This window comes from Nyctereutes procyonoides, unplaced genomic scaffold (genome assembly GCF_905146905.1).
Source record: "Nyctereutes procyonoides isolate TBG_1078 unplaced genomic scaffold, NYPRO_anot_genome, whole genome shotgun sequence".
Taxonomy (NCBI): Eukaryota; Metazoa; Chordata; class Mammalia; order Carnivora; family Canidae; genus Nyctereutes; species Nyctereutes procyonoides.
Genome location: NW_026575026.1, coordinates 6,614,629 through 6,640,609, shown reverse-complemented (window position 1 = coordinate 6,640,609; position 25,981 = coordinate 6,614,629). Strand labels below are relative to the sequence as shown.

Sequence of the window (25,981 nt, the reverse complement as noted above, 5' to 3'; positions counted from 1 at the left end):
ATGTACTGTTAATAATTTTTGCATTCATGTTCATCATGGATATTTTTCTGTAATTCTGTTTATTGGGGTCTTTGGTTTTGGAATCAAGGTAATGTTGGGCTCATAGTTTGGAAGTTTTCCTTCCATTTTTATTTTTTTGGAATAGCTTCAGAAGAATAGTTATTAATTCTTCTTTAAATGTTTGGTAGAATTCCCTGAGAACCCATTTAGCCTTGGACTCTTTGTTGGGAGACTTTTGATTACTGATTCAATATCTTTGTTGCAATAATTTCCTGTTTCTTTCCTGTTTTAGTTTTGGTAGTTTATGTGTTCCTAAGAATTATCCATTTCTTCCAGATTGCCTAATTTGTTCACATATATTTTTTAATAATATTCTTTTATAATTGTTTGTATTTCTTCAGTGTTGGTTGTGATCTCTCCCTTTCATTCATGATTTTTTGTATTTGTGTCCTCTCTCTTTTCTTTTTGATAAGTCTGGCTAGGGGTTTATCAATTTTGCTAATTCTTTCAAAGAACCAGTTCTAGTTTTGTTGATTTGTTCTACTTTTTAAAATTTCTGCATCATTTATTTCTGCTCTAATCTTAATTATGTCCCTTCTTCTGCTGATTTTAGGCTTTATTTTCTATTTGTTGTTCTTTTTCCAGGTCCTTTAGGTGTAAGGTTAGGTTGTGTACTTGAGGCTTTTCCTGCTTCTTGAGGAAGGTCTGCATTGCTATATATGTCCCTCTTATGACTGCCTTTGCTGCAACCCAAAGGTTTTGGACTGTCATGTTTTCATTTTCATTTGCTTCCATGTATTTTTTTTTACTTTTTCTTTAATTGTCTGGTTAACCCATTCATTCTTTAGTAGGAATTTTTTTTTAGATTTTATTTATTTATTTATTTATTGGCGGGGGGGGGGATGAAAGAACAAGCACATGAGCCAAGGGAGAGTGGTGGGGAGGACAGAGAGAGAGGGTGAAGCAGGCATGGGGCTTGATCCCAGGACCCTGAGATCATGACCTGAGCTGAAAGCAGATGCTTAATTGACTGAGCCATCTAGGTGCCCCTAGCAGGATGTTCTTTAACCTCCATGTATTTGTGGTTTTTGCAATTTTTTTCTTGGGGTTGACTTCCAGGTTTCATAGCACTGTGGTCTGGTAATGTTTGGTATGATCTCAGCCTTTTTGTACTTTTTTTTTTTTAAGATTTTATTTATTTATTCATGAGACACACACAGAGAGAGAGAGAGAGAGGCAGAGACACAGGCAGAGCGGGAAGCAGGCTCTCTGGAAGGACCCCAATTCGGGACTTGATCCTGGATCCCGGGGTCACACCCTGAGCCAAAAGCAGACGCTCAACCACTGAGGCAGCCAGGTGTCCCTTTGTACTTATTGAGACCTGATTTGTGACCCCGTTTGTGATCTCTTCTGGAGAATATTCTATGTGCACTCGAAAAGAATGTGTGTTCTCCAGCTTTAGGATGGAATACTCTGATATATCTGTTAAGTCCATCTGGTTCAGTGTATCATTCAAAGGCCTTGTTTCCTTGTTGGTCTTCTGATTAGATGATCTGTGCATTGCTGTGAGTGAGGTGTTAACATTTCCTATTATCATTGTATTATTATCAATGAGTTTCTTTAAGCTTGTCATTAATCAATTTATATATGTGGCCGCTCCCAAGTTGGCAGCATAAATATTTACAAGCTTTAGGTCTTCTTGTTGGATAGACCCCTTTATTATGATATAGTGCCTTCTTCATCTCTTATTACAGTCTTTGGTTTAAAATCTAGTTTGTCTGATGCAAGTGTGGTCACTCCAGCTTTCTTTTGATGTCTATTAGCATGATAGATGGTTCTCCACCCACTCACTTTCAATTTGGAGGTGTCTTTGGGGGTTTAAAATGAGTCCCTTGTTAGTAGCATATCTATAGGTCTTGCTTTTTTATCTACTCTGATACCCTCTATCTTTTATTTGGAACATTCAGTCCATTTACATTCAGAGTAATTATTGATAGATATGAATATAGCCATTGTACAACCTGTAAAGTTGCTGTTCCTGTAGATTTTCTCTGTTCCTTTCTAGTCTTTGTTTCCGTTGGTCTCTCTTTCCCACTTAAAGGGTCTCCTTTAATATTTCTTGCAGAGCTGGTTTAGTGTTCCCGAACTCCTTCAGTTTTTACTTGTCTTAGAAACTCTTTATCTCTCCTTCTGTTCTGAGTGATAGCCTTGCTCGATAAAGTATTCCTGGCTGCATATTTTCCCATTTAGCAGATTGAATACATCATGCCACTCCTTCTTGGCCTGCCAGCTCTGTGTGGACAGAGCTGTGTTTACCCTATGGTTAAGCACCTTTTGTCTCTAGCTGCTTTCAGAATTCTCTATCTTTGTATTTTACAAGTTTCACTGTGATATGTTGTGGTGTTGACCTGTTTTTGTTGATCATGAGGGGAGTTCTCTGTGCCTCTTGGACTTGAATGCCTCTTTCCTTCCCAGATTAGGGAAGTTGTCAGCTATAATTTGTTCAAATAAACCTTCTGCCCTGTATTCCCACTCTTTTTCTGGGATTCCTATGATATAAATTTTTTGTGCTTTGTGGAATCACTGAATTCCCTAGGTCTATATTCATGATCTAATAATTTTCTTTCCCTCTTCTTTTCAGCTTCATTATTTTCCATAATTTTATCTTCCATATCCCCTATTGATCCTCTACTTCTTTTTTTTTTTTTTGATCCTCTACTTCTTAATCCTTGTGATTACATCTAGTGGATTTTGCTTCTCAGTTATAGCTTTTTTTTTTTTTTGGCCTATTTTTTATCTCTGCCACCAGGGTTTCTCTGGTGTCTTTTATGCTTCTTTCAAGTCCAACTAGTATTCCTTAATTGTTGATCTAAATTCTTGTTCAGACATATTGCTTATATTTGTTTTGAGCGAATCCCAGACTGTGATTTCTTCTTGATCTCTCTTTTGGGAAAATGCCTCCATCCTGCCATTGTGTCTTGGTTACTGTCTTTTGTGTATTATGAAAGCTTGTTATGTTTCTTGCTCCTGAGAGTAATACTCTATTAAGAAGGGGTCATACACTGTCCAGGGCCTGGCTCTTTAGGAAATATTTCTGGTGTATGCTGTGTACACTCTGCTCCTGTGTTTTGGCTGCTCTTTCCCACAGGTCAGTCCCCTACAAAGTTCCTCCTTGCTTACATTGGGGAGTGTTTGTACCTTTAACTAGGTGTGCTTTGATTTGTTTGTTAAGATTACCCTTATTATTATTTTTTTTTTAAAAAGGCTCGATCCAAGAAAAAAAGGAAAAAAGAACAAAAAAGCAAACAGATGAGCAAAAAACTATAATCCTGACCAGAATGAATGAATGACTGAATAGAAAGAAAGAAAGAAAGAAAGAAAGAAAGAAAGATAGATAGATAACCTGGTCCTGTTTTTATTAGAACTGAAGCTGACACTTTGGAACACTTATGATCAGTGGACTTGGTACATGCAGTGGCTGAGTTGGTCCTCTGGGAGGGAGGCCCACAGCATGGGTTCACAGTCAGACCTGCCCTGGTAAAGATGTTCCTGCTGGGCGCAGGGCAGGCAGAATTTGGTATATGAGAGACTCTAGCCTCCTCTGAAGCTGCTGTTTTTCTCTCTGAAGTCCGACTGTGCTGGTTGGGGTTGTGTGCTGGTGGAAGACGGCATCGCCTTGCCCTCTTGACTATGCTGGTTGGGGAGGGAAACCTGTGGCTGCTGCTGTTCAGGAGGCTTTCACAGAAAAGTAAATAGTCAAGGCATGGACTACACTTCTGCCCTGGAAGATAGCTTCATAGTGATGTGCCCAGCACTGTTCTGTCCCAGGAAAGCAGTCACATGGCACACCACACACACACACACACACACACACACACACATACACACACACACAGTGGCTGGAGTCAATTATCACAATCAGTGAAAAGCTGGGACTGGGTTATCTGCCCTCTGTGTGCACCTCTGTCCCCTGCTGTTGAATGGCCACTCAGAGGCTCCCAGCAGGCCTTTTGTCCTCGGAGAAGCAATATACCCTGTTCCATATGGCGCTGCTCTCTCTCCTGCTCTCTCCTCTCTCCCTGACTTCACTCCATGAGAAACACCCCCTCCCTTTTGCAACACTGAAGCTTTTCTCTCCATTCACATCTCCGGACCTCACACGTTCTCTCCATCCAACTGTACAGATTCTTTTCTGAATCCTCGGATAGACTTCTTAGTTGTTCACAATGTTTTGATGTTGCTCTAGCTGTGTTCAAGGGACCAGGCAAGCCTAGGGTCCCCCAACTACTCTGCCATCTTAACTCCTCCCTTTTTGGCAACTTTCAATTTAAAGTTTATTTTACTTCAATTTTGTTCTCCAGATAAATAGGGTAGATAAATTGGTAGGCATTTTCCTTGAATATATTAAACAGTTGGATCTTGATGAATGATTTCACTTAACTAAAATTTCTTTGGGAGCCTGATGTATCATAAATTGAACCCTGCCTCTGTCTTGGTCTGTTCTTCTTTCCTTTTTTTTTTTTTTCAGTGACACATAGTCCCTTTGGTCTGCATACCCTATACTTCTGTTACTTCTTGCCTTTACCCATCTCTAAGAGTTACCAAAGCCCTAGTCAGTCTCTCTCTCACTTAATCTTTCATTTTCCTTTCCCCATTCTTTTTTTTCCAGCATGCCCTCCTTCCTTCCATTCCCATAGCTGGGTTCTTTCTTATCCACCATAAACACTGCAGAAGTCTTCATCAGCCCTAAAGAACTTGCCTTGATCTTGTAGTACTCACAAGCTATAGCCTATTTACTATCCTATTTCTTGAAAAAATAGTCTGGGATTACTTTTTCAATTTTTTCATCTCACTTCTCAACTCAGTTCTCTCCTTTGAATCTCCCTCCAGTGCTCAACATTAGGAGTTTTCAGTTAGTTTTGAACATGTTAAATTTGAGGGAAAAAAAACAATGGATTTTACTGTCTTCATCCTTAATCATCTTTGCAACACTAGACTCTCTCCTCTTTCCTCCACATACGACCCTTTCCTCCTCCCTTGACTTTCAACATTCTCGTGTACCTTTCCTTTTACACAGTATTCTTATAGCATTTTTATAATCTTTTGGGATATCTCCCTTTATGTTGGTACCTGAGATGTTTTACACTCTTCTCCTTCCTCTAAGTTGATGTCTTCAAACCTGACATCTCTTCTAGATCCAGGTCTCCAGACCCATTAGACATCTCTCTGTGCAGAAGAACCACAGTGTTCTTGCAATGGAAAGTTACAAGCGTCATGAGAAATAGAGATAATATGCTCTGAGAGTTCTGACAGAGGAGACTTCTGAGATTACGTTCCCTCTTGTTTTGTTCTTAAACTTTTGATGTAAGCAGTAAATTGTGATGTATATAATTCTGCATGGGAAATAAAGATCAAAGCCATAGGCGGGTAGGGATCACATATAAAGAATAAAGGACAAAAGCTGTAAGACAAAAGCCTCCTGAATGAAGCTCAGGGAAGAGAATGGCTTGTATAAGTGGTTATGGGTAAGATGTAGTCCTATTTGGGATGTTGTTTTTTTAAAATTTTAGGATACTGAGGTGGCTCAGTTGGTTAAGCATCTGCCTTTGGCTTAGGCCATGATCCCGGGGTAGTGAAATTGAGGCCTACAGTGGTCTCTGATCGGCAGGGAGTCTGCTTCTCTCTCTTTCCCTCTGCCCCTCCCCACCACTCATTCTCTTTCTCTCAAATAAATAAATAAAATCTTTTAAAATATTTTTTTAAAGATTTAAATCTTAAATTTAAAAGACTTAATTTAAAGTAATGTTAAAGATTTTATAGATCTTCAGTGATACTTAAATAGAACTATTTATTCGCTAGAGTTAAACTTATGGGAGTGGGAAACTATACATACACACACACACACATATCCTGAGATGTCTGTGTATGATGCCTAAAGCTTTTATACTAAAGTCCTTATATAGTTTGGAGACTAACTTGTCTATATGATGATTCAAAGAATTATTTGAGGCTTACAAAATAGTGATATTGGCATATTAAGTTGATGTAAATGAGAAAACATATCTATCATTTTTATGTACATATGTATTGTTTTTTGCCTCATCCTCAATCTTTGTCAGAAAATCAATAAAAATTGCCTGTTGGGATTGTCTTAACACAGCTTACTTGTTTGGGTTATAAAGAAGAAATCTGTTGATATTAAAGTGCTAAAGTGATATTATGGTAAATTTTTGCTGATCTTAAAGAAATCTGTTGCCTGTCATGACCTCTAAACTTTAAATGTGTTCTGCTAAAAACATCCAAATGCAAAAATCTGAAAAACAAGATGAGACATGATTAATTACCTCTCAGAAGAAGAGTCTGATAAAAGAATAATTATGTAATTCAACTGTTTATAAGTTGAAACTTAATACTGAAAAAAAGATTTCAGGGAACGATCCAGGTTTTATTTTTTTATTGACTTATGTAAGCACTTTACCTATTGAGCTCTATAAAAATATGAACTCTTTCTGGTCAGAGATTCTTCTTTTACATGTGTGATCTTTTATGACTAGGTTACTTACATCACAAAAATTCATTGAATAGTAAAGGATATTGATGATGTGTTTGGTGTGAGATAGAACTAACTCTTGCCCCAAAGGACAGGAGAAATTTATCTTTCCATATTTATTTGCCAGGTATTCTCAAGTAACTCTCCTGTTAGCACATGACATACTCATTAGCCCTGGACCAAAGAGGAAGTCCAAGACCACGGCAATGGCAGATGCAGTGTCTGATGAGGACCCACTTCCTAGTTCATAGACATCCTCCTTCTCATTGTGTCTTTATATGGTAGATGAGACAAAGCAGCTCTCTGGGGTCTGTTTTATACAGGCATGAATCTCATTCATGAAGGTTCCTTTCTCATGACCAAATCACCTCCCAAATACCATCGCACATGATTTCAAAACACTGAGGGGGAATTTTAGTCAGCACCCCCATTAGTGTTGATCTGTACGTGGCTGCAAGAAGGCATAACGTTTTAGGTGAGGTAGCTCTTACGTGACTGAAGACAGTTCTGTAGAGAAGGAGGCAGGTATGAGCTGGAAGGGGCTTAAACTCTGAGCAGCTAGGGGATGAGTGCCCTGACCTCATCCACTATGTAAGCAGGAGAATTCTCCTGCATATTAGAAACAGAAAATAGGAACAGGAGTTAGCTGCTATAGAGATACTGACAAGGGGTGCCTGGGTGGCTCAGTTGGTTAAGTGTCTGCCTTCGGCTCGGGTCATGATTCCAGGATCCTGGGATCCAGCCCCACATCGGGCTCCCCGCTCAGCGGAGAGCCTGCTTCTCCCTCTCCCTCCCCTTCTCTCCCTACTTGTGTTCCATCTCTTTGTCAAATTAATATATAAAATCTTGGGGCACCTGGGTGGCTCGGCAGTTAAGCGTCTGCCTTTAGCTTGGGGCATGATCCTGGAGTCCTGCGATCAAGTCCCACATCGGGCTCCCTGCTTGGAGCTTGCTTCTCCCTTTACCTATGTCTGCTTCTCTCTATGTGTGTGTCTCAGAAATAAATAAGTAAGTAAATAAATAAATAAATAAATAAATAAATAAAATCTTAAAAAAACAAGTATTTACAACATGATAGCAATTCATGAGATAGAAGAATATTTGAAAATTGACTCATGAGCTTGAGCTCATATAATATAGGAATAGATTAGACATCCTCCACACAACTCTGTAGCCCATTACAGCATATTCCAATACTGGATACTCATGAAGCTGACCTGGAGTCAACAAGAACAAAAGCTATATTTTATCAGGGTATGCAACTGAAACCATCAGCATTTTTATAGTTTAATTCCTTAAGCCACCAGTCTCTAGTTATTTAGAAAAGAAATAGCTCTTTTGTAAAAGTGCTGGGTAAATTCATGGTTAACCTAGTAAAACTTTTAGAGAGCATTCACCATAGGGCCATCAGCTTGAATCCAAAGAAGCTGTGCACTGCAAAGGAAGTAGTTTTTGAACAACAAAGGTGTTTCAGAGAGTCTCACATTTTGGATATTAGTGTGTCTCAGTTTACTCTCAGGAAGGGTGACAGGAAAGAACGACTTTGTGGTTTGCTTCTGTTGAACAAATGGATGATTGTAGGACTATAGATCAAACTAGGTAAGGGATTGCATCATTTTCATTGTATTTTCAATAATTGCTAGCCTCTGGCCTCCCTTACCTGTTATTGCATTAACACTTCATCAAGTTTCACCCTCCAGTAGTTACCTGCCAACTGTTCTACAGAGACTTTTAGCCTAATCCCTACATAACCCTTCAAATATCAAATACTGCTTTTGATGTATTGATGTTCTCTAGAAAAAATTTCATGTTTTTCTTTTTTAGTACCATAATGCTACCTTTGACTGGGCACTTTTGTCAACGAAGAAGTGTTTGAAATATGGAGGAAAGCTTGTGGGGAACAACTGTGATTTTGTTCCTGATATCACACTCATGTCTTTCATCCTCTTCTTGGGCACCTACACCTCATCTATGGCTCTGAAAAAATTTAAAACTAGCCGTTATTTTCCAACCACGGTAAGTACCTGAGCTTTAAATAACTTTCACTGAATTTATACTGTACCAACAATAATACAGTATTACAGAATGAAAAAGTCGCCTGTAATTCAGCTTTCACAATACAGTCTTGTGCATTTAAAAATTGATTTCCAGTCTTTGTCCATATGCGTATTATGTATTTTTAACCTAGTTGCAGTCGAGCTTTGAAAAGCCTTCCAAAGATTTTGCTCACATAATTCTGTCGTAAAGTCTATCACAATTCTTACTGTACTGAGGGAAAAGGTGGGATGTATTCTAGCATCTACAAATGCATGAGTAAGAAAAAGACCCTTTAAATTCATAGTTTTAAAGTACATAAGCAAAAAACTCTTCATATTAGCAAGGAGTTTTGATGTAGGATTTCTTATTCATGAGCTGTACTTTGGTAATTTAGTAGTTGAATTATGGGCTGTGGGAGTACACTTAAACTGTGTTGTTACACCGGTATTGGGATAAGATATGAGCGTCATCTGAGCCAAATTTTCCTTCCCATAATGATGAATGCCGTAGTAGAGAAAAACAGATAATTGAGCTGGGTTGTGCAGACATCCTGTCTCCCGTTAATATGCTTGGGTGAACGTAAAGTCAAAACTGTGGTTCATGGACAGACTACAAGATAAGACCAACATTTAGTTAATGGCATTTTGTTTTTTAAGCTGCAGAGTGAAACTAAGATAATCCTTTGCTTTGCAGTTCAATTCTCAGTGTTCAGGATGTTGATATTTCCCAGGTAATCTTGATTATACTTGATTTTTATCAATGAGCTGCTCTTTGCAGCTGGAATCTCATGAAACCTCTCCCCTTGTGTTTTGTTTTTGGAAAGATTTTAGTAGACATGAGATGCAGTTGCTGAAATACCTTTCTTTCAATTCCTATGGAATGAAACATAATATATCCACTTTAACCTAGGAATTTTTTTACTTTTTCTTATCAAAATTTGTTTTTCTTATAAAATTGGAAATTAAGGGAAGTGTTAATAATTGTTTTTAGTCTGTTTGGGCTGCTATAACAAAATACCAAAAACTAGGTAGCTTGTAAACCACAGACATTTATTTCTCATGGTTCTGGAGGCTGGGAAGTCCAGGACCAGGTACCAGCAAGGTTGGTTGAGGGCCCTCCTCTTGGCTCATAGCCAGTGCCTTTCACTGTGTCCAGTGTCCAATAGAGGAAGGGCTAGGGCTCTCCATGGGGCCTCTTTTATAAAATTATTAATCTTCTTGGGGACGACTTCTTCCTTGCTACTGAGAATTTTCCTTCTTAGTTATTAATTCATTAGACCTCTCTCTCTCTGTCTCACTCTCTCTCTCTCTCTCTCTCTCTCTCTCTCTCTCTCTCTCTTTCTGTCACACCTTGGGAATTATTACCCTTTTTATCTCTTCCACTTGCCAAAGCCTGAAATTATATAGACATAGCGGGTAAAAAGTAGAAAACTTGTGAAGCCAGATGTAAGTTGTAATTTGCAAAATAAACTTGTTTCAGCCTTAAGATGAATAGAGATCATTTCAACTACCTATGTAGGCATCACCTTTTTCTTCCAGCGATAACTCCCAAATTGAAAACAAACTTAAAGGAATTTTCACTTTATAAGAGCACAAGCAGGTCATGTCTCAGGGTTGATAAATGCTGCTAAGAAAGTCGTGAGCATGTGAAGACAGAATAATGATAGCATTTCCAGTTATAATTCCTATGAAGAGGTTTCTTAGCATAGTTTACAATTGTGTATACCAACCATAAAATAAACAGGGAGGAGAAAATATATGTGACTGATTTCTAAGGAGCAATGTTGAGGTGGGTAGGCTTTCAGACCATTATTTCTCCTACTCACTTTATATTTACAACTAAATAATAGCAATACATACATAAATTCATATGTGCACGAGTAGTAAGAACATCTTTTTTTCTCTCTCATTAGCCAAAATATAGTTGGAATGAAACTCTCATTTAGAAAGGTGACCTCCGTAGATAGAAAGCAATAGGTTTATAGATTCTTAGGCTTATGTATTATGTTCAATTAAAACGTGTATGCTTAAACACAGTAAATTGGACAGTCCTCGATTACTGTGACAACAATCAAGTCACTACTTCCTTGCTCACACAAACAATTCACATGAAACCACTAAAATCTCAAAATCCTAATGCTGGATGACAGTGCCCTTGTCATACAAAATATCCTGTTTTCCTTTAGCCTGTCCAGCCATTTCTCTCTTGCACTCTCATTTCTAAACATTTGTATGTTAGTCAATTAAGACTATAAACTGCTGGAGAACTGCTTTACTTCTATATTATTCTTCACATCAATTAGCACAAGGCTGGACACAGACTAAGTAGTCCATACTTGACGACTAGTGGAGTGGAGTGAAGTAGGGATAAATGCTGCATTTGGTGGAAAAAGCACAGATGTGAGAACCTGGAGGCTGTAGATTGTAGTGCCAGCACTGCCATTAACTCACAGTGTGCCCTTTGATAGCTAACTGTGGACTTTTGTTACTACACCCATAAAATGAGTGCTCAGCTAGAAGAAGACAATTAACATCCTTTTAAACTCTAGTGTTGTGTAATGTTAAAGAGAGTTTGCTGACTCCATCTCCTAAATTAAATGAATTCTCCATTTTAAGCTAGAGCTTATAGCAATGAACAGGACTTACGAATGTAAAAAAAATTAATTATTATCTCCATCTTTATGCAGGTCTGATTTAGCACTGCTACCAGCCTCTCGCTGTGGATGAGCCACAGTTGTTATGAAGCAAATTCACGTGTGGTTTTTCTTTCCACATTTGAACATTCCTGTATTCTTTATCTCAGCTAATAATATCACCTACCCTCCCAATCACCCAAATCAAAATCTCAGATCATATTCGGTCTATCAGTCTATTCTCATCAGGAAACATACACTCAGATGGGGTGCCTTGAGGGTTTACTGAAAGCATTATTTATAGAAGTGCATTTAGGTTTAGGGGACCCACAAGGGAGAGTGTAGTGTCCAGTGCTCATACTGTGGAGTTATTATTATCTATCCTTGGCCCAAAGGTGTTGCAAAGGGAGTGGTTTGCTGGAACCCAGGAGAGTCTCAACCAAAGGGTGGAAAACACTGTCCTGGCTGCTGCAGTAACCTTGGGCTGAGGGATGTAGCTAGCCTGAGGCAGCCTCCCAGCTATGGGAATAAATACTTTGATCTCTCTTTTCCTTCTGATGGCCTTCCCAGGCTACTCCAGGCTAAACCCAGCTAGAGAGCAAGAGAACCTACTGCAAACCACACAGTCTGCCTCCCAAGGCAGAGAGCCTGGTGACAAGGAGTTCAAAATAGTTCTGGTGTGACAAAAGATGATACTCATTGCAATTGCCTAAGTTTTGTTTTGTTTTGTTTTTTAAACAAATTAAACTGGTCATGGTCCCCTCGGTTATCCTGCTCTAGTCTCTTTCCCTTATACTTAGACTTCTATTCCCCTAGTTTAGCCAGTCATTACCTTGGCCAAGACCAGGGTCAGTTATCCATTCTTCTCTCCCTTAGGAAGCTAGTTGTAATCCATCAGTGTGAGCACTTAAGGCAAAAGAGTTTGTTATCCTGTGTCTATCAGGAAGTTAATTTGTATATTGGGCACATCTAGAGAACCCTAATGCTGAGGGGAACATGAATGGAATACCAGTACTTCATTGCCTGTCTTCTTTGTGCTCTACATTCTTTTTAGAGGGGTGTATCAGACTGTTACCCCATAGAGTTACTCGTCTGCTACATCAACCTCAAGTCTTGGCATCAGAGCTTTCTGTAGGAGCATCACAGCATCATCTGTGATCTTCTGTGGCAAATGGCTGGCTCAGGGTGCGGACATGAAATGTTCTTCCAGAGTGCCATACCAATGAGTGATCGTATGCATGCAACAGAGATGCCATCTCTGCATATGTGCTGGTAAAATGAAAGCAGTGGCTTAGAGCAGAATTGGGATTAGTAGTAGATTGTGATTAGTAGTAGTAGAACTCATAAAGCCATATATCCTCTGAATTGGGGCAAAATTTATTGATACTTTGATAGTCAAATATGGTATGGCTGGCTGATGTACATATTTGGTATGGAAATGTCTCTCTTAAGGAACTACTTAATTTCCTCTTTTCCCTGCATTAGAATAAGTAACAGTTTTGACCCTCACATGAATTGATGTAATAGTAAGATTTTTTTTTTCCGAGAGGGGAGAGAAATAGAGGAGGGGCAGAAGGAGAGGTAGAGAGAGAATCTAAAGCAGGCTCCATGCCCTGCCGAGGTGGAGCTTAATCCATGACCTTGAGATCATGGCCTGAGCTGAAATCAAGAGTCGGACACTTAACTGACTAAACTACCCAGGCGCCCCAAGATTCTTTTTTAATATGCCTCCTGATTGTTATTGTCAGTTAAATAAATACCAGATAACATCAATAGCTGTGACACTTTCTACACTTTATTTAGATGACACTTGAGCAGAATGTTCTTTGATGTCCTTAAAAAAAAAACAGTATCCTATAATTAGTATATTCATTCCATATTGAAAAAATATTGTGACCCTAATGTGTGCTTGATACAATACTGGGTAGTAGGGGTACAAAGACAGGTAATTCATAAACCTGGCCCCTAGTAGGAACTAAATATATATTGTTGAATAAGTTAGATTTCTGGGTTTTCAAATGTGTGTGACTCATTTTGATCCTTCTGCTCCATTCATGCTTACTATCTTCTGTGGAATCACACTTTGGTGCTTTCCTGTCACCTAAGTAAATTGATGGTGGTCTTTGAGGAACTGGCTATATGAATAAGAAAAAAGTATAGGGCTTCAGGAATTTTAGCGGAAATATAATGAGCATTATAGTTGGGTGATACATTTAGTCTTCATCTGTGTGGAACACAGACTAGAATTCCACAATTTACTATATTTTTGACTCCATGACTTTTAGTTGACATTTTGGCCTGTGACAGTTCTATTAAAGTTAGATGTTTTTAGTTGATAAAAAAAAAAAAAACCTTTGTAAGAATCAGGTGACATCCTTTCTGTTTTCTTTTTCTCCCAGAAACTCTCTTGATGAATGGTAAAAACTATCAAACTAAAACAAATAATATATCCAAAAATTAGTAAATAATAGGCATGTATTCTCTGTCCCATTCTAGTGTTAGTAATACTGGGTGACATTTGGCTGGCTTTTGCAGAAACAACAGACCACATCATGCCATTGAAGCTCATTCAGAAAATGACTTTGTTGATAGTGAAAGGGAATCAGATTTTCAAATTCTTGTGTTATTTTGTACCAAGGGAAGTGATTTTCGAAGTCAAATTTGTTTAATCCAAAATTGATTTTCATATGTTTTTCTTAAGAGTGATGAGGGGATATTTGATTATAAGTACAACTCAATCTCTTAAACTTTTAAGAAAGATATAAATACTTCAATTCTTATACATATATGACCAAAAAGGCAGTCAACCTGAATTGAGCCCTAAGAAAAATAAGGCTGGGAGCACAGATCTGCCAAGTGTTTTGTGAGCACTTAAACGGTGGCACAGAAGCAATCTGTGGACAATAATTTTGATCCTGGTACTTTGTTGGTCCTAAACACTTTCACCTTACTTGCCCATCATAGAAAAGTCACCAGCATTGAAATCCACTCATTAACACAAAATGGTCTCCTACTCAATTTTCAAATAGTCTTATTTATATATGTGACTTAATTCTTTTTGAAATTTAATTTTTGTATCTTAGTATTATTATAAAACCAATTTTTAAGTCCTAGAACTTTTTTTTAGAGATAATTTATTTATTTTAGAGATAGCACAGGTATTCAGTGGGGTGGGGGTAGGGGAGAGCCAGAGGGAGAGGGAGAACAAGAATCTCAAGCAGGCTCCCCATGGAGTGTGGAGCCTGAGCCAAGGCTCAGTCTCAGGACTCTGAGACCATGACCTGAGCTGAAGTCAAGAGTCAGATGCTTAATTGACTGAGCCACCCAGGCACCCCTGGCACTCTTTATTATAATATTTTCTGCGGGGATGTATCAAGAAGACCCTATTTGAGGGCAAAGAAATTTTGATAATTGAGTCTTAGTCATTGCATTTCCGTGTTGGGCCTTTGAATACCATCTAGTCCAATACTGCCTCTTATTTCTGATAAGTGGTCATCTGTGGGCTGCTTGAATGCTTCCTAGGACAGGAACTTCTATCTCTGAGGGCATTCCTCATAGATACACAAATCTCTGCCACACCCTCTGTCCATGGGGTCTGCCCTTGCCCTCAGAGGCTACACAGAACAAGTTTGTCTTTCTTGCCTGTGACAGATTTCACATATTTGAAAACAGTTTTCCCCACAACTTCTCAAGGGCTACCATTGTTTTTAATGCAGTGTGTTTTCTGGAATCCTATTCCTCTGGTACCCATCTCTGGATCAGCTCCAGATTTTCCCTTTCTACTTAGAATATAATGTCCAGATTGAGACACAGTATGTCCCATGTAATTTGATCATTTGCTTCTGGCACACACTTACTAGGTTTGTTTTGCTGTTGTTCTGCTGCTCAGTTTTGAAGCAGGATGCAGGAAGAGGCCCGAGCGGGCTGAAGTCTCACTAGCATTCCTGCTGAACCACTTTGTAGGCCTACACCCCTCTGTTCCATGCTTGGAAAAACAATTTTTTTAAAGGTAGACTTCCATCGGGAAGCTCTAAGAACCACCCAGAGGAAGTGCCCAATCCAATTCCCTTCTTTGTTCCCCAAATCTCTGACTCTAGAATTCACAGCATTAAAATCCTGGAGTCCAAATCAGACTTTCCTTTTATTGAATTCTAACTATAGTGGGCATTATTGATTCAAAGTACAGTGTATTATGATTGCTACACTGATATCAATGCTTATTTCTTTTTTAGTGCTATGCTTTGGCTCCTGGGGGGTGGGGATCAAATTTCAAAATTCTCATAGTATTTTGTACTTTTTCATGATTGCCAAAAGGCACATATTTGTCTGGTATACATATTTGTCTGATATACTTTTTCTCATCTACATTAAATGCTTTTTTTACACTGTTGTTTAGTGGTTTCCAAGCACCACCATCGTGAGAGGAATTGACATCATGAATTAATACTTACTGAGAACCCACAGGGTGCCTGCTGCTGTACTTGTCTCTGTAACAGTTCCATCCATTGAGAGCAGCTCTGCAGGCTCACAGCCTTTCCCCTGTTAATTTAGGAGCAGCTGCAGCCCTCACAAAGTGAAAACCAAATGTCTTCTGGGGCTTCAGAGAAACCAAATTCATTTTTTCCCCCTGCAAATTAACTAGTTTCTCCCTGCTGGTGTCTTCATAATTATGACTCTCTTAATAATTAATAAGCACCATCCTTCATGAAGAGTATGTTTATAGTAGATTTATTAGGTTGTTTTTGCCCCAGAACAAGAGAACAGTGTATGGTTATTTGAATTTCTCTTCCCATCCATGTAATATCTTCTTTGCTTTGATAGTTTAAATATTTAAGGTTATTTCTTATTGTTTCTTATTTGATTAGTTGAGAAATTTTATAATTAATTCTGCAGAGGACAGAAGTATTTTTCTTCTTTTCATTTTTATGATTAAAAAATGGTAAACAAAAATAAAAGAGCTTGGGGCACCTGGGTGGCTCAGTCGGTTAAGTGTCTGCCTTCAGATCAGGTCATGATCTCGGATCCTGGGATTGAGCCCCACATCGGCCTCCCTGCAGGGAGCCTGCTTCTTCCTCTCCCTCTGCCTGCCACTCCCCCTGCTTGTGCTCTCTCTCTGACAAATAAATAAATAAAATCTATTTAAAAATAAATGAGCTCAAAACCAACTGATATAACCAGTTGAAACACACTTTTTTTTTGCCTTATTCATGAATGGAGATAGGAATTGTCTTACATTTTAGCACATCTGTGTATCATTAAAAAAATTTTTTTTAATAGCAAGCCCTTGCTATATATGAATTGTCTTAATTTGTGTTTAACTTAGATTGTCATAGTTTATATTCCTAGGATGTTGAAGTTGGACCTTGGAGGGACTTAGTATTTGACTGGAGGGACAGCCACAAATTATATCTGTCCAAGCTAGATTTGAAGCCCTCGAATCCACAGGATTGTATATGAAATCTTGTGAAACCCGGTTTCTCACGAAAACCTTGGCACTTCTAATCATTAGCAATAAGAGCTAGAAAGGAATTAAGAACTATGAGTTTCTAATTTCATTTCTTTATATATTGGCACAAAAAAGGTTGTTGTTTTAGAGTTTTTGCAAGAGCTTAAGTTTGATGAAAATGGAAAGTAAAATAAACAAAAAACATGAAAGGGTATTCATGTTTTTTTTTTTTTCCTAAATGTGCTTGGAAATGTGAGAATGACCTCAAGAGAGTGATTCTTATCTCCTTAAAGTTAAAGCTCTTGTTCACAGGTCCTAGAGTGTACCTAGTAAAAGCTGTATTTACTCAGCACTTGACATTTTTAGGGCACTTTATAGTTCTACTGTCAGTTTTTCCTCGTTCAAATTAAAGTTTAATTTTAGTATAAGGTAAGACCTGAACAATCTTCTAAAATAGCACCCCGACATGCTTTCTCCAATTAGAAGATTTGGAGTTGAATACAAAAGTAGCCTGGGAAAAATCAATTTCCTTACTATGAAGTTTAAACTGGATCCAGTGTCTTAGAAATGCATGTCTGATGATAAACACTCTCCAGGAGTGATTTCTGCTGTACCTGAACTGTACTGTACAATTTAAAGGAAAGGAAGGGGAAATAGAAGTGAATATTTTATAAGGAACATATCACCCTGGCTGTGATTTTTAATGAGGTTAGGCAATATTATTAATAAGGTAGCTTTTTTCCCTACAAATTTTAAGAAATGTAATCCTGAATCATATTAATAGTTGTCTTTTTAGCTACTTTTATACTCATGATATAATAGTATCATATTTGATAAGAATACCATTGCTGAGGGTTTCTTCCAAATATATAATATTTTGCCCACATATGTATTGGATATATTTCTTCCATATATATTACATGCATCAATTTAGGAAATTAATAACTAAACTAAAAGATAATCTATTTATATTAGTTTCCTATGGCTCCTATATCAAATTACTATAAATATGGTGGCTTAACACAACACAAATTTATTGTCTTAAGATCTGGAGGACAGAAGACTGAAATGGGTCTCAATGTGCTAAAGTCAGGGTGTTGACAGGGCTGTGTCCTTTCTGAAAGCTCTGGTAAAGAATGCATATACCCTTGTCTTTTTCAGCCTGTAAAGGGGACCTGCATTTCTTGGCCTGTTGCCCCTTTCTCCATCTTCAAAGCCAGAAATGGCCAGTTGAGTCTTTCTCACAGTGCATCACTCTGTCACTGACTCTTCTGCCTCCCCCTTTATTTTTGAGAATCCCGGTGATTACATTGGAGCTACCAAAATCATTTTGGATCATCTCCCCAATCCCAAGGTCATTTGATTAGCAGGTTTAATTGTGTGTGTGATCTAATTCTCTCTAGCCATGCAACGTTACATACTCATAGGTTCCGGGAAGCAGAACCTATACATCCTTGGGGAGGGCATTATTTTGCCTATCACATTATGTGACCTAAATTTTAACATGATTATACTCGATTACCCTGACAATGGACTGAAGGGGGCAAGTACAGAATCAGGAAGATGAGATAAGAAGCAGGAAACCACAGAAGATAAAATGGTGTCTTAGACAAGGGAGCAGTGGAGGTGGTGAGAAGCGACAGCATCCTGAGTACATTTTGAAGGTAATTTGCTGACCTATTAGATGTAGGATATGACAAAAAGAGAAGAGTTATGCGGGTAGTTAAAAGTTTTTGACCTAAGCAATAGGAAAAAGTAAGTTGCCATTAACTAAGAGCAGGTTTAGAGCTTCAATGTTCAGTTTATGGAAAGCTAAGAATGCCTCTTCTCCTAACTAAAGAAGCAACATGTCCCAGGTGTCTGGTAGTGGTTCCAGTCATACAGGTCTATTCCCAGTGGGTCTAGGGGTACACGCCCCCTGGGGCTCTCTGCCAAGGAATTAAAGATTGGATTCATTTGCTACTCCCTACTTCTCTTCTGTTTATGAGGAAAAGGAGAAGCACTCTCCTTTAAATAGCCACCTCCCCTCCACTCCTTTGAACAACTTCTAGTGTATCTAAATTGTCAACAAATTGGATTTGCTGGATAAAAACTGGGGAAGATGAAAAAGAAAGAAATAACTTTTTTTTTTGCCTTTGCAAAAAGACCACTGGTCTTCCAGTGATTTATAACCTACTGGACCGGAAAGAATATATTCATCAACCTGTGTCATATGGCCATCTTTGCCAGACCATCCTGAACTGCCTGTGTCAACACTTAACTAACACAAAACTTAAGAGATGGGAGTTTCCTCTAGTACTGAGCCCTGGGAAACATCCTTTTCCTGCAGGGATTCCAGATACTTCCAACCAAAATTAGTTGAGTGGCGGTTCTATATTATTACTGGGCTTTTGTATCTTGTTTCTTGGAATTGATGATTCCTTCTAAAGACCTCCTGATGGTAGATTATTTAGTTATTCCAGTGGTTTCTGCAGCCAAAGAGGCCTCATGGAACTTGAAATAACAACAGTTAACATACATTAGGAGAGTTTATTATGCTCCAGATGTTATGTTAAGCACTTTCATGGCTTATCTTATTTAATTCTTATAACAAACGGATGAGGTTGTAGGGATTATTTTGGCTACATTTTGCAGATGGAGTCATTGAAGCTAAGAAAGCGTAGATATTTACAGATCGGAAATAAATGTGTTAGAGTTCCAACCCAGGTCACCTGACTATAGAAACTGTGCTCCTAACCACTACACTCTATTTTTCTCTCCAGATTGATCTCTGCCATCTTTTTTTGTGCTTGACATTATTGTATGATTGGTATTCCCTTGCCCTTAACATAGCCCCTAGATGGCTTTCTGTTTCTTTGTGTCTACTTCTCAAGAGAGCTAAACCTAACAGAACCCAGCCCTTCAAAAGGGAAAAGAACTCCTAGCCAAAAGGCCATCTCTCATCTTTCATCTTGCTGCTAGTTAGGACCCAAGGCTCCTGGCCCTGGGTCTAGAACAGAGCATGGTCCTGGCCTTGAGCATGCCCAGTCCTTGCCCAGTCCTTGGGCAGTCCTCCCACTTCTCAGTTCCATTCCTGCTGAACATCTAACTGCAGTCTTCCCCGTGCTACAGAGCTGGGTAACCACTCAGCCTCCCCCTGATCTCGCTCCATCTAGCAGTACCAGAGCGCTGACTGCTTGCCTTGAGGAAACTGGATAACTGCTGAATCCACCTTGATTGGTTTAGAAGCAGGTGTTTTTTTGAGTATGTGACATTCATGAAGACACTGTTTGTGTCCATGTTGTTCACTGTGGTATCTCTAGTGCCAGTCAAAGACATTGAGGAGATTCTTGTTGAGTGATCACATTATGTGCCACCATATGTACATACTTACGGGGTAACAGGCGTCTGTGCTCTAGCAGTGCTCCGAGGCCATTGTCAATGCCACTGGATACTGCAGAGGAGCCACCAACAGTCTCAGGCTCCCCTACTGACTCTAAAATGACCATTCTTGACTCACTCCATGGGAAAGGTTTGGGGTCAATGCTACATCCCATAAGCCTCAGCCCTTGTCCTGATCAGACGTAGATACTTAGAAAGCTTCAAGTTTGTCAACTAATGGCAACCGTATTTAAGAAGCGGTAGAGAGGAGATACCCCACCTACAGGAAACTTTAAGCACTAGCCTACAGTGAAAAATATTTTCTTGGATAAAGGTAGTGATATCATATTTCTGTCTTCATCACTTCATGTTTCTCTGAGGTCTTGAGTCCACTCAGTCACCTAGAACTTGGAAGCACTTTCCTGCTAGATTCTCAGTGTTTTCAGGTTACTTTATGCAGTTATCTTGCCCTGTACACACAGTGCTATTTCTCAAATAATATAAATCTGTATTTTTTGTGTAGATTTTCACAATATGCCTTGAGACTTCATCCTTATATAGATATCCTCTATATTGCACACAGGAAGAGTGTACAGTATTTTGGGAATATATTATTTATGATTCCCCTCTCCTGCCTACACACACACACTGATTTGTTCTGTGGGATTAGATTCTTTCTGGTCAGAAGAAAATGTGATGCAAAAACAATTTGAAAAATAATCTCTGTGCAATGTGACACCTCCTTTAATATGCTGGTGATGCTGTTACTGTAGACTGCAAACAAACACAGAATTCTTTGTGTTCATTTCCAACACAGGCAAATATATTAATCCAGTGCTAAACAGTCCTTGGTTTCCTTTTTTATTTTTTCAGGCAAGAAAACTGATCAGTGATTTTGCCATTATCTTGTCCATCCTCATCTTTTGTGTAATAGATGCTCTGGTAGGTGTGGATACTCCAAAACTAATTGTGCCAAGCGAGTTCAAGGTAGGTGAAAGTTTATTTTTGGTCATACCTTGGACTCTGTAACTTTCTTTCCTTTCCCCTGTTGTAGTTGTATGTTTTTGAATTAGTTTTGTGTGATTATCTGTTTTTTTAATTATTTCAAAAGTGGTCCTTTGCTAGGTACATCTATACGCTTTGTTTATTTCTTCACTAAAAGGCCTGATTAGGATCCACTGTAAGGTTCACATTATATTAATTTTTATTGAAAATACAAATTCTGCATTATATATTTAGAGTATTTAAGATGAGCCAAGTATTTTCATATAACTTCTCACCTTGATCCATGTAATAATTCTAGGATGTAACATAACTATCATCACCTCGATTTTATGTTGATGTTGGAATTCATAAAGATTAAGGAAAATGCTCAAGATTATATTACTAATTCAGTGCTCTCTTCCTGCTACCAAACTACCTGCCATACACACAGACGTTTGTATGTAATGTGCATTTTGATTATTACAAAGAAGATCTAAGAATTATTCATTTTATAAATCTGTTAGTATGTGCAGGCCTTAATGGATAAAATTTACATTGAAGTCATTGATACATCTCTCTCCCTAATTTTTTATTATGTTTTCTCCTTATTTTGTAGAACACTCCTAGCCTCTCTTTCCCCGTCACTGAGGCCATATAGTTGCTAAGAAAAATTAAACTAACTACAGTTTTAGCTTAATAACTACTTCATGAGGAAGGGGTATCTGTGATGTAGCAAACAGAATGTTTTTTGTATTATCTCTGCCATCACATATTCATTTAAGAATACAAAGATAAGTTTTCAATCATTCAATAATTAGTTCACTTAAGTTAATATCAGTTGAATGTTTGCTTTGAGTTAGGCCCTTTAGAGGGGATTTGAAAGGCACTGATGAATAAGAGGAAGTTCCTTCCCTTCCAACTTCTCAACCTGATAATGGTAGTAAAATGAGGATAGATACAGTGATGTAGTAATGAGCAGAGGGAGACGGAAGACAAATATCTTCGGAGAAGTGAGACTTTCTTGATAGTAAATGTAGAGAATATAATTCATAGGATTCTGTTTTAGTTCATTTGTATTATTTAACATTAGGAAAAAGAAAGAAAAATGTTTATTTCTGTAGTAGAGGTGTGATCTGACCAAGGTTAGATGGAGAACTGGAAAAATAATCATATTTTTCATTTTTGGTAGTATTTCTGAGTATTTAACCTGTTATTCTGGCTCATTTTTTATATGAAGAAGAAAGACTAGAGTTTTTAAGCAAGCTCATGTATAACATATAAAAATATTTGTCGCTTTTTCTATATTATGTGAAACTATTACAATTTGGCAGTTGTAGAAGCAACATCAGTATAACTGCAAAAATTCATGGACAAAATTCACTGTCACTTTGTAATTTCTTGCCTGTGTCCTTACTATTATATTTGGGTTTTTCTTATGGCTGCCTCTTAACTTAAATCTCTGTTTTTCCTCTTAAGTCCTTATCTTAGATCATCCTAACTGCACAATATGGCATTTCCCTGTTTCCCCTCAGCCTCTATTCATACCCTCCTTCGTTTAAAAATACTGCCGTAAGAATAACCACCTTTAGGAAGTTTTTGGTAACTGATCTTCATTTAACCTATCAGGGAGACTGTTTCTGTTTCTGGCTATGTTGGCTCTCCAGAAATAAAATTGTCTCTCTCCCATTGAGTTTTCAGCAAATAGTATGTACTAACATACTGTTTTGTATTAACATGTTTTGAAAATATTCTCTCTCCTCTTCAAGCCAACAAGTCCAAACCGAGGCTGGTTCGTCCCACCATTTGGAGGAAACCCCTGGTGGGTGTACCTTGCAGCTGCTATCCCTGCCTTGTTGGTCACTATTCTGATTTTCATGGACCAGCAAATCACAGCTGTGATCGTAAACAGGAAAGAACATAAACTCAAGGTAAATGGTCAAGATGGTGGTTATCATTGCCTTTGATTTTCTTTGCAGTACTTGAAAATACTAATTTATTCAAAACCAAGACCGTTTTGTTGAGAGTTAGATTCTAGCTAATGTTCTTTATGACATGGCAGGGTCACAGATCACTTTGTGTTGACATGGGTCCTTGGTGTAACACTTTAGGAAGACGTCATTTAAATCTGAAAAAGTTGAAATCCTGTTTCCTTCACCACTAAATAGGGCTATATAAACTATTTCCCAATCAGCCTCTCGCATTCTATTTCTGATTTTAATATGCTACCTGTCCTTAATGAAGACAATAACAATTTTTCTGACAGTATTGAGATAAAAACATGTATATTTGTTTTTAATCTCTTGACCTGTTGAGCTACAGTAATAGGTTTTCTGTTGTTGAACCAACCTTGCAACCTGGTAGGATAGAGTTCCTTTTATATATAGCTTTTATATATGTATAATAATTATTGCATAATTATTATTATAATGTATAATATATAGTATATTGTAATATATATATGTATCTAGTCTGGACTTTTGCATCTCTAACATTGGCTCTCGATTTTCTTTCTTACTGTGTCCCTGTCTGATTTTGGTATGAGGAATATATTATCCTTATAAAATGAGCTGGGAAGCATTTCCCCTTCTATTCCACTTCTATTCCATTCTCTGAAATAGAATATAACCTTCTCTTTATCCTGTGTAACATGCCAATTATCTTTTCTTGGAATGATCAAACATGCTTGTAAAACTATCTGGGCTGAGTAGTTTTTGGATGGAACTTGTAAAACTGATGATCAAAACGTTCTAATGGTTATAAAGCATTCATAATTTCTATTTTTCTATCTTAGAAACTTATACTTTTCTATATTTTATTCCATTTTCCTAGTATTTTCAAATTTATTGATATGTTGTTTATAGTATTTTGTTATTTTTCTAATATGAATCTGTTATTTTCCCTTTAAATTCCTAATGTTGTTGACTTGTGCTTTTTATTTTCCTTGATCAATCTAGCCTGAAGTCTGTTCATTTTATTAGGCTTTTTTCAACGAAGCAGTTTTTTACTACCGTGATTTTTTTGTACTATCTCATTGTTTTCTGTTAATATTTCCTTATTTGCTTTGAAGCCATGTTAAGTATCTCCACACTTGAATTTAGTTTATCTTTTCAGTGAATTGAACATTTTATGTGACTCTCTTTGTTTCTAGTAATACTTTATGCCTTAAAGCTTATTTTATTTTGTTCTAATAAAACTAAGGTAACTTAATTTTCACTTATCTGATACATATTTTTCTATTATTTTACTTTCAGTATACCTTTTGTCTTGTGTCTCCTTGTAAATCACACAGAGGATCCATTTTTACAGTCTTTTCTCTTAACTAAAATATTTAATCCAAATGGATAGTGGCGACTAATAGATTTGGATTAATTTTTACCACATTATTTTTGTTTTCTACCTGCCTAACTTTCCCTGTGTTTGTTCTTTTTTATTCTCCTTTCTTGCCCTCTTTTAGGGTGATACTATTTTAATTTTTGTTGTCTTCATTCTAACTCGTTTTCTGTTAATTTGGAAGTTACATACTTTATCTTCTCTTAGTGATTATGTTGTATATTTTAATATCAGTATTCAAATTCTGAAGTTAGCATGTTTATCTTTCTGCTGAAAATGCTATGGCTAAAGAATGCTTTAATGTCGATATTCCTTTCTGAGTCATATGTTATCATTACCCAGATTTGATTGCTACCTGGATTTTAAAATACAATTAGATGTGGTCACTGTTTTTAGAATTATATACAAGTTTTACCATTTTCTTTTCTTTTTTCTTTCTTTCTTTTTCTTTCTTTCTTTCTTTCTTTCTTTCTTTCTTTCTTTCCATTTCAGCCTTTTGTTTTGGAATATTTTTCTTTAGAATACATTATTTCCCTTAAACAGTTCTTATTTACTAGACTTAAAATTTTTTTCTGTACTGATCTTTGGGTGGTGCATGATCTCATTTATGTTTGTCTAAAAATGTTTTTGTTCACCCTCATTCTTGAGAGGCAGATTCTCTGGATATATAATGGTAGATTGAAAGCTCTTTTTTTTTTCAGCATGTAAACGCTATTTTCCAATATTTTCCCATTATTTCTGACTCATAAAAGTGAACTGTCAATATAATTTTCATTCTTTTATAAGTAATCATTCTTGTCTTTTGGATGCTTTTATTATCTTCTCTTTGGTCTTTATTCTGAAGTTTTACTATAACTTGTATCAGCATAGATTTCTTTTTATTATATTTTGGATAATTGGGTTTCTAGTCTTTTATTAATTATTAGATTTTATCAGTATTCCACAATTTTATCAAGTCTGACTCTTTAAATTTCTAGTACACTCTTAGAGAATTCTGAGTAGAAATTTTATTGTATATCCTCATCTTGTGCTCCATTTCTATTAATCTGCTTTTGGTTTTGGGATTTTTATTTTTGCTTTTGTTTTACATTTCCTGTCTTTTGGTGCCTGTATTATATTTTGGGTAATTTCTTCAGATATTTCTCTTTATTAAATTCTTTCTTCTGTTGTTTCTATTCTACCAACAAACCAGATGATGAATTTTTCCTTTCAAGAATTATACTTTCTCATATTTAGAAGTTCTTTGTTCTTTTCCAAATCTTCCTGTTCAGTTTTGATAGTTCTGAACTTCTTTATTATTTTTTCCATACACTCTTTTATCTATCATTTTATACATTTACTATCTTTGCAAGTTTGATTTTGAACCTTTTTTCTTGGCTGACTCTTACTTCTGGTGTCTGTCTTCCTCGTGTATTTTTTTTTTAAGAGAAAAAGTTATGAGCTAATCTTCCTGTGCAAATGCTTCAAAGCCTTCCAGAGAAGTTTATTTGCTTATTGGAGGTATAGGAGAGTCCAACCAGCCAAGGAACACTTTACTTTTATTTATTCCTATAAAAATATTTCACTGTGGAAAATTTTAAATGTATATAAAAGTAGACAGATGGTATAGCTCCAGATGTTTATCACCCAACTCTAACAATTA

The 25,981-nt window shown here is 37.2% G+C and overlaps 1 protein-coding gene across 6 annotated transcripts in view; it reads left to right on the top strand.

Moving 5' to 3' along the window:
* Nucleotides 1–25,981, top strand: part of SLC4A4 (solute carrier family 4 member 4) — a 345,822-nt gene that overhangs the window by 282,335 nt on the left and 37,506 nt on the right. For all 6 annotated transcript variants that reach the window (XM_055315262.1, XM_055315259.1, XM_055315265.1 and 3 more), the window contains 3 exons: nt 8,375–8,566; nt 20,899–21,012; nt 22,776–22,937. In XM_055315262.1, coding sequence (XP_055171237.1) covers nt 8,375–8,566; nt 20,899–21,012; nt 22,776–22,937 — 468 coding nt within the window. The remainder of the gene's footprint in view (nt 1–8,374; nt 8,567–20,898; nt 21,013–22,775; nt 22,938–25,981) is intronic.